The 9,927-nt window shown below is 39.4% G+C and overlaps 1 protein-coding gene across 11 annotated transcripts; it reads right to left on the minus strand.

Annotated features, from left to right (window-relative positions):
* Positions 1 to 321: 321 nt before the first annotated feature.
* On the minus strand, positions 322 to 9,927 carry thrsp.S (thyroid hormone responsive S homeolog). 11 transcript variants are annotated; one of them, XM_041574648.1, is made up of 3 exons: positions 9,824 to 9,920; positions 5,144 to 5,219; positions 322 to 890 (listed from the first exon to the last, which is right to left on the minus strand). In XM_041574648.1, the coding sequence occupies exon 3, from the start codon at positions 874 to 876 to the stop codon at positions 403 to 405; it is 474 nt and encodes a 157-aa protein (XP_041430582.1). In that variant the 5' UTR covers positions 877 to 890; positions 5,144 to 5,219; positions 9,824 to 9,920; the 3' UTR covers positions 322 to 402. The 11 variants fall into 11 exon arrangements, 9 of the variants coding, with proteins under 9 accessions (XP_041430582.1, XP_041430579.1, XP_041430580.1 ...); XM_041574645.1 differs by lacking the exon at positions 9,824 to 9,920 and adding an exon at positions 5,655 to 5,896; XM_041574646.1 differs by lacking the exon at positions 9,824 to 9,920 and adding an exon at positions 5,605 to 5,896.

Here is a 9,927-nt window from a genome sequence, read left to right on the forward strand (position 1 = left end):
ACAAGAATTGTGCCATAAACATTCCCTGAAGAGAGAGACAGCATTTGGATGTGATTTTGTTGGTATTGCAGTCAAATATGGCATTTAGGGCTCTAATAGACGAGCGTTTGAAGCTGCGCTCCCCAGCGTTCCGTTTTTATGCATTCAGCCTTAGGGAAGCGCAGGAGTAGACAAAAAGTTTTTTTCAATGGAGCTGTACTCTCACAGGTGCATGTAGGCGGCGAACGCAGGAAAAATGCAGCATGTTGCGTCTCAACCTGCGTTCGGCGTCTACATGCGCCTGTGTGAGAACAGCCCCATTGAAAAGAACTGAATGCATCTACTCCTGCGCTCCCCTGCGGCTGAACACATAAAAACGGAATGCAATGGAGCGCAGCTTCAAACGCTCATCTGTAAGAGCTCTTAGTGAGACATGCTTCTGGAGTAATGCTTACTACTTGGAGCACCAATGCCAATCTGCTTTTTGTAAGAGTTTGTAAGTAGATTGGCCTTTTTTGTCAGTTTGGTAAGTACAGACAAAAGTCCCTTCAAGTGATTCTGAAATTGGTCTACTAGATCACTTGTTTCATCCTCAGGAGATTCCTCTTTTTCATTGTAGTGTTCTGGTGTAGCTTTACTGTCCTGGTGAATCCCCCATTTCATGTCATGCCGGAGAGATTTCAGAAGTAGGTAGGATTCATAGAGGCTTTTTTGCTCAGCAATTTGGTTAGAGTCTGAATGTTCTCCACATTCTTCCTTGACGGGAGAGATATCCCGCAACATGCTAGGAACCATGATGGTTTCATCCATGATTGTTGTGGCAGTGTTAAAGCGATGGATTGCATCCAACAGAGACTGCCGCTGAGGGCTAAGCTCAGATACATCCATTCTGTGCATTTGTCTTCTTCAAACTGCAAAATCAATGGGGATAAACTGTTTTACATCTAGAACCCAAATGGCTTTTTCTAATGCGATGAAACTGAATCAGTTTATTACTAAGCTATTGTTTTGTATCATGCTGCAGAATAAAAGAAAGTTCAAATTTTTTATGATTTTTATGATTATTTACAATATGGATACACATTTCTTTCATTTTAAACAATGCATCAGTTAGAATAGCTCCAGGTGCTAGAAAACACAAAAAAATCTTTATTATTGTTTATGTGTACCTAACCAGCTAATAGCATGGGCTGTTTGTATTTGTGGCTGCTTTCAGGTCCCCATCTTCAGGTCTAGAAATCAACTCACCGCAGTGCCAATGGGGACAGTTTTTAATGATGTTGTAGTATCTGCCTAAACAAAAAATCAGGTTGGATGATGTATTTCACTGCCACATCCATCAGCCAACCTGGAACCACATAATCTTTACATCTTTCTACAATAATAATGGATTTGATCTGTGCACCTGCTCACTCATTATCTCACTCTGGGAAAAATTACTCCATGTTTAATTACAGCTGGGAAGTTATCTAGTATGACATCAATCTTAGGAGGATAAGACAAATAGACCTCTAGCAGAGCCAAGTAGACTTTAGGTGAGTAAACTAATAATTGATTTTTAATATACACAGATAAATTAAGAGCACAATGGCATACACATATCACCTTTTGACTGAATATCCAAAGTAACTCAATAATTCTGTTATTATTCCAAACCCAAATATTTTAAAAGGGTTGATCACCTTCAAATAACTAGTTGTTTTCAGATAGATCACCAGCAATAAAGACTTTTTACAATTACTTTCTATTTTCTATGTGTCACCGTTTTTCTAATATTGAAGTGTAAAGTGTAATTTTCACCTTCTAAACTAGCTCCGGGGGGGGGGGGGTCGACGACCCTGTAAACTGTTCTAAATGGATACATTTAGGGGGCAAATTTACTTAAGGTCGAATATCGAGGGTTAATTAACCTTCGATATTCGACTGCCGAATTGAAATCCTTCGACATTCAACTTTAAACTTAGATTTTGGAAAAATGGTAAAAAATATATAATGGAAAGTAATTGAAAAAAATCTGCATACCTCCCAACTGTCCTGTTTTCCACAGGACAGTTCCAATTTTGACAGCTCAACCCGCAGTCCCAGATTGTTACTGAAATGTCCAGAGTTTCACTATGATCTCCTGCACGGAACAGTCAGAAAAAGATACATTTCTAAAACTTAATTGGCTTTTGGCAGAAAGCCCAGAATATGTGGCAGGTGCACTTGAATACATTTGTAACAATTTAAGATAAACAAAGAAACAATTGTAACAATTTAAGATAAGCAAAGAAACAATTGTAACAATTTAAGATAAGCAAAGAAACAATTGTAACAATTTAAGATAAGCAGGTCTCTTGGGGAAACTGACTTTCAGTTTAAAGGGCAATTAACCTTTATTAGCAAACTGTAATAACACAGAAAACCACAGAAATGTGTTCAAGCTTTCATAACCTGCCAAACAAAAACAGGAGTGGCCCAAAACATTTTTTGTCCCTCTTTCTATTTCCAAAATGTTGGGAGGTATTCATTTGCAGTGGTGTTTAAAATGCAGCTGTCAGCGAAGTGTTTTTCTTATTATATTGTCTGCTGCTCCTGAAAACAATGTAGCAAGGCGCTGATTAACAGCCCTGGAGAAGATATTACTTCTACTTGTTGTTTCAGGAGTCAGAACCAGAGGACATTAACAAATGTTGGAAAGTTGCTTTGAAACCAGAAATTCACTTTTAGTCCGCACTAGTGTTCCTGCCTCGGATGCCTCCCCTCCTGATAGGTAAGCCGGCGAGGGGGGTGGCATATTGAGGAGCCACCTCAGGTATTTATTTTACACAGCTTTTTACACCATTTTTTGACAAATTTAATTTTACACAGCATAATAAATAGGCCCCTAGGTGTCAGAATCCCTTTGTATAGAGCTGTTTTAGAGATGCAGACAAGGAAAAATATTCTGGAACCAGAACATAAACAAGCCCAACAGAATAGTTGAAGGTATAACAACTGGGCTAAATGTCGACTTTCCCAGCTAGAGACAGGGCTTCCTTTCATCCAAAATTTTCCAAAAAGTTAAAGGGATACTGTCATGGGGAAAAAAACATTTTTTCAAAATGAATCAGTTAATAGTGCTGCTCCAGTAGAATTCTGCACTGAAATCCATTTCTCAAAAGAGCAAACAGATTTTTTCATATTCAATTTTGAAATCTGACATAGATAGACATATTGTCAATTTCCCAGCTGCCCCAAGTCATGTGACTTGTGCTCTGATAAACTTCAGTCACTCTTTACTGCTGTACTGCAAGTTGGATTGATATCACGCCCTCCCTTTTCCCCCCAGCAGCCAAACAAAAGAACAATGGGAAGGTAACCAGATAACAGCTCCCTAACACAAGATAACAGCTGCCTGGTAGATCTAAGAACAACACTCAGTAGTAAAAAGCCATGTCCCACTGAGACTCCTTCAGTTACATTGAAAAGGAAAAACAGCAGCCTGCCAGAAAGCATTTCTCTCCTAAAGTGCAGGCACAAGTCACATGACCAGGGGAGCCTGGGAAATTGACAAAATGTCTAGCACCATGTCAGATTTCAAAATTGAATATAAAAAAATCTGTTTGCTCTTTTGAGAAATGGATTTCAGTGCAGAATTCTGCTGGAGTAGCACTATTAACTGATGCGTTTTGAAAAAAATATGTTTTCCCATGACAGGATCCCTTTAAGTACATTTGGGCTACAAATGAACCATAAAGTTGTAATGCAGTGTTTCTTTGGACTATGGACTTTTTGACCAGTTGGAGAACTGCAGCAGTCAAAAATACACTTCATGCCCTATTGAAAGCAGTCAGACATCTTTGCTAAAAGCTCAAGACAGCTTTATTGCACCAAGGGCCACCAGTCACAATTAGGGCTGCCAGTGCCACCTTTATCTTCTGGCCCTACTGGCCGGTGACATACATGGTGGGGTTGGGCCAGAGAGGAGTTTGAGAATCTGGGTTAGGTGAGTAGGCAGTTTGGGTTAGGTGAGTAGGCAGGGTTTGGGGGAGCTGAGAGAGGGATGTGGGGGCAGCTTTGAGATGGGCTGTGGTTTACAAATTTACCGGCTAATACCTAGCCTGTAAATTTGCAATAGTGGCCCCATTCTTGGCTGGGCCGGTGGCATCACAATCTGTGTATAGGGCCCTTTGATAGGCTCATATGACCAATATCTTGTCGAAAATTGGCAGGTTTGATTTTTCCCACCAGATCGAGGACTGCAATGGCTAGTTTATGCAGTCCTCACTCTTAATTGTAATCCGATCATTTGGCCCTAGGGCCAATGATCAGATTAGCACACCCAAATGAGCGGATCTTTACTGTAGGCCATATGCCATCCCCATGGCTGGTGCGTTTAAACACACAACATGCATGACATTGACATATAACAATTTAATTCCAAAATGGAGGATAAAACATATGAAACATATGAATAACTGAAAAACAACAGGAATATATATAAAAAAATTTGTCTTAGAATAACATTGTCTACATCAGTGCTGTGCAAGAGTATGGCATGATAATTTGTTATCTGAGGGCCAGATTTAATTGGAATAATTATGCTATACAAAGAAGTCCATGGAGCCCTTGGATGACAAGGTCCGAATTTATCAAGGTCCGAATTTATCAAGGTCCGAATTTATCAAGGTCCGAATTTATCAGAATATTTCTAAATTAGAAATCCAAGCAACTCCGATTGCCTGAATGGACCTTATTTATAAAGTAAAAATCCTGAAAAAATAGGGTTGGGCAAACTTCGGAGCCTTCCCCCGAAAACTCTGAATTGTTTGTGGTTTCTGCGCAAAAAACTCATAAATCTATGAAAAAATCTTAGTTTTCGGAGTTTTTTGCGCAGAAACCACAAACTTATAGGATATCGGTATGGACACTGGGACCTTCCCCATTGACTTATACAGGACCTCGAGAGCTTTTAGATGCCGGGGTTTTGGATTCTGAGTTTTAAGACCATCACGAAAAAAACGCAGCCATCAAGTCGGATGCAACAGAAATAAGGGAAGAGATGGAAATGTCGGATGAAGTTGCAGCGTTCATCGGACGCGACACGACTGTTGGATGCAAACACAGCATGCAGCGTCTACATTCGTCAGTCGTGTTGTGTCAGACGAATGCTGCCACACCATCCGACGTTCCTGTTGCTTACCTTATTTCCGTTGCACCCGACTTGATGCCTGCGCTTTTGCGTCGGATTGTGCCGAAATCGCCCATGGAGTGCTACCCTGTTTATATATTAAACAAAAAACATTGAATGCAGGCATTGTAGAGCATGTAGACAAGACAGTAAATGACCCCAACATAATATTACACTGGCACAATCACTTCCAAACTGGCACAATGATACCTGGCAAATTTGGATACAATAACCCTATCTCAAAGTGACCCCCAACATGTACACTTACAGCATAGTTGCTTCCTTGTTCAGCGATCAAATTGCTTTCTGAAGACACAACTAGCAGGTTACACAACCAAACAGATTAAAAGAGAAAACGCCTTCAAGTCACAAGAAGCAAGGAAATAAAATGAGAGGGATTGCTAGAAATCACACCACATTTCACAAAGAGCTCCGCTGAAAAAAGGCACCTAAGTGGTCTCGCTTTCTCTCACCCCTAATAAACGTTGCACCCCTCCCTCACAATTGGGTTTCTGTGTGTTACCATTAGATGTTCATCCTTCCTTCCTCTTCAGTTTGCAGAAGGAGCTGCTAAGCACAAACCTTTCTAAACTTCTGCTCCTCCCTCCAGCTGCTACCAGCACTGGCCTATTTATGGCAAAATGTGCATGGCTTAGCTTTATCTCTTCTTGCCATATGCTTTCCTATTGGCTGATCTGCAGCAGGGACTTGCCCTTCATTTCACTTAACTTGCTCATCGCCAGAGATAATTGTGAAGCTGAAAATATCTGTGCTGCAGCTCCATTTCTACCATAGACTCTGAAGCAAAAGGACCTGTTTCAAAGTGCCAGTCTGATTTCCTGTTTGTTTTAGTATTGACTGATGTGTGTTATGTGCTGGAAAACATCAGGAAATATGATCTTAATGCTTCCTCATTTAAAGCTGCCATGCTCACTGAGACAGAAACCACTAAGTGCAGCTAGAGTAAATAAACAGGTTGTAAACTAAGCCAGAATATACAGGATTTATTTTGTTCTAAATATACCTTTACATTTAAAGAGAATGAAAGAAAAAAACATGGGGGGTGAATAAGGCACCCCCTGGTGACATAAATTGGTTACATTCTACCCCAAGCTGGTGCCCTCTTACACAAATTCAGTGCAATGAACAGCAGGGATGAATGATGAATTAAGCAGCCAGACCATGGTACGTTATTTAGTAAAGTACAACATTGCCACTGCCCCTGTGATTTTACTGTTATTTTAAAAGTATACTTTCATGGGGAAAAATGTTTTTTTTTTCAAAATGCATCAGAAAATATGCGTGCTCCAGCAGAATTCTGCACTGAAATCCATTTCTCAAAAGAGCAAACACATTTTTTTATATTTAATTTTGAAATCTGACATGGGGCAAGACATATTGTAATTTTTCCAGCTGCCCCAGTCATGTGACTTGTGCTCTGATAAACTTCAGTCACTCTTTACTGCTGTATTGCAAGTTGGAGTGATATCACCCCCCCCCCCAATCAGCCCATCAGCAGAACAATGGGAAGGTAACAAGATAACAGCTACCTAACACAAGATAACAGCTGCCTGTCGATATAAGAACAATAGTAAAAATCCAGGTCCTACTGCAACACATTCAGTTACATTGAGTTACATTGAGTAGGAGAAACAACAGCCTGCCAGAAAGCAGTTCCATTCTAAAGTGCTGGCCATTTCTGAAAGCACATGATGAGACAAAATGACCTGAGATGGCTGCCTAAACACCAATATTCCAACTAAAAAAAATACACTTACTGGTTCAGGAATTAAATTTTATATGGTAGAGTGAATTATTTGCAGTGTAAACAGTGTAATTTAGAAATTAAAAATCATGACAGAATCCCTATACCCCAAAAAATGTAGATCTTTATATAGTGAATAAAGTACCCCCTATTGTAAAATATAAGGATATTATAAGTGACAGAGGAGTTCCATGACCATCGGCTGAGTGCTTTTATACAGGTCATGGAATTCCGAGGTTACTTCTAATATCCTCATATTTTCCAACAAGGGGTACTTATTATAATACACAAGTTTTAGTAAGTCATGTGACAAAAATGACATCACTACTCACTATAACTGATGACATCACTAGTCACCGTTTAAAAGGATATAATTTACAGGATATTCGTGGCTCTTGTGTATTATATCTCTATAAATATATTGCATAAAACAGCCCATTTGTAAAACCCTGCTTCTTGAAAATGAAACCTTTTCATAAAATATACTTTTTTAGTAATATGTATTATTTGGTAATCCTAAATAGAAAATTGACATTTTAAGTAACGAGTCGCCCCCTGGGATCCTACGATTCATGGTGCACACAAACAAACCAAGGGCACACAAACATGTTAGGTCACATGAGCCAATGAATGAACAATGTTCTGTGTTTTGCTCCCACACTTCTTCCTGTTACAGTTTCCGATCAGGTGATCTTTGGGGAGCACACTCACGAAATGGGGGCTCGAAGAAAGAGATATAAAAGGGCAATCTTTACTGATATATACATATAGATATATTTCAATTAGGTAAGTCTTTAATATGCCACTTAATATAAAATAAATCAGCTGGTTAAGTATTCATTTTTGGGGTATAGTTTTCCATCACGCAGTTTTGGGAGGAGCAAATTAGTAAACCATAATAATTTAATACTGTACCTTGTCATGCTAGATTATAGCTTTTTCACAATAGGCACCTCGCAGTGATTTGGTTTGCTTATTTCTGACCCTGTGCCAGTATTCCTCTGGATAAATGCACCAGCATTGGCTAATTTTACACTCATAGAGGCACTGCCATATTTTATTGTGTCCTAGGCATCCCCTGCACTTGCACTACGCAATACTGAAATGGGTAAAGAATTTCTGCGTTGTATATGTTCAGAACCGAGTGGGGTCGGCGATGCTGGGAAACTGGAATATTATGGCTGTGTAATGCCATACTCCAGCCTGGTATATATAAGAGGAGCACTGGCCTGGGGTTAGAATAACTGGGGGAGGGGGGTTCAATAAAAACCCTCCAATATAGTGGTTAATGCACAAACAACCATCCTAAATTGCACCATCCTAAATTGACACCATCACCCACTAGAAAAAAAAAAAACATGACAATGCTGAAACTGCCCTTTTCAGCCTGAAAATGTAATGATTGTTTTCAGTACCAATACCGTTGCATGTCTACCACTTAAATGGGTGCTTCACCTTTAAGTTAACTTTTAGTATGGTATAGAATGGCCAATTCTAAACATCTTGTCAATTGGTTTTCATTATTTATTTTTTTTATAGTTTTTATTTGCCTTCTTCTTCTGACTCTTTCCAGCTTTCAAATGACCTGACCCCTTCCAAAAACAAATGCTCTGTAACACAACAGAATATTTGTTATTGCTACTTTTTCTTACCCATTCTTCTATTCAGATCCTCTCCTATTCATATTCCAGTATCTTATTCAAATTAATGCATGGTTGCTATGGTAATATGGACCCTAGCAACAAGAATCCTGAAACTGCAAACTGGAGAACTGCTGAATAAAAAGCTAAATAACACAAAAAACACAAATAAAAAATTAAAACCAATTACAAATTGTCTCAGAACATCAGTCTCTTCTTTATACTATGGGGCAGATTTACTAAGGGTCGAATTTCGAACTTAAATAAACTTCGAAATTCGACCCTCGAATTGAAATCCTTCGACTTTGAATATGGAAGTCTTAAGATTTCTAGCGTATTCAATTGATCGAACGATCGAATAGAAATCGTTCGATCGAACGAACGACTTAATAGTTTGAATCGAACGATTCGAACGATTTTTATCGATCAAAGGATTTCTATTCGATAAAAAAAACTTAGAAAAGTGCTGTGGAATTGCACTTCGGTAGCTTTAATTTGGCGAAGTATGAAGTCAAAGTTTTTTTTAAAGAGACAGTACTTCGATTATCGAATGGTTGAATATTCGAATGATTTTTAATTTGAATCAAAGTCGAAGTAAATTCGAAAGCTTGGGGCAAGGTACCTACTTCATAAGCAACTACCCCTAGTCTGCCACTGGAAAAAGTTAAGCGGGTTTTGACAGGCCCACGACATGGCCAACCGGGTTGTCTGGGGCGCCCGGCCGGCATTGCCCTGCACTGGCAGAAGCACACATGGGCTCATTTATAAACTTTGCGCAGGGCAGAATGATTCGCACATTGAAAATATGTGCCCTGCGCCTGGTTATATTAATAAAGTTGAATGAGAGTGTGCAAAAATATTTGCGAATGTTTTTTTCATACTGCGAATGTCTATAAGAGCTTTTTAAATATGGCAATTTATGCAAACACTGCGTTTGAATTACGTCACAACTTTGGTGGTGAAGAAAATAGTCGCAAAACAGTTGCAGCAAATTGCGAATTTAAGTTACTATCAACGCTTTTTTCGCGCACAACAACCTCGCAAAGTGCCTGTACTCACGCACAGACACATCTCATTTGCAAATTTTTTCCCAATGCGAATTTGCAAAAAACAGAAAGATGGGCACAGCAGTGAAATATTTTAGCGTTCAGGAAAAAGGAAGGGCAAAACAACCATTTGCGAATAAATATGCACTGCACAAACTTAATAAGTGACCCCCACTGAGTGATAAACCAACAAGTTGCTTCTATGGTACAGAGACGCGGAAGCACACTAATCTGCTATTACCTTTTGTGCGGCCAGACGCATGTAGCCTCACTGGGACAGGGGAGAATTCCAACTCCATCTGGGCTGAGCACACACTGAGCCTGTAGGATGCAGCCTTGACAGCA

The sequence above is a fragment of the Xenopus laevis genome, chromosome 8S, assembly GCF_017654675.1.
Source record: "Xenopus laevis strain J_2021 chromosome 8S, Xenopus_laevis_v10.1, whole genome shotgun sequence".
Classification (NCBI taxonomy): domain Eukaryota; kingdom Metazoa; phylum Chordata; class Amphibia; order Anura; family Pipidae; genus Xenopus; species Xenopus laevis.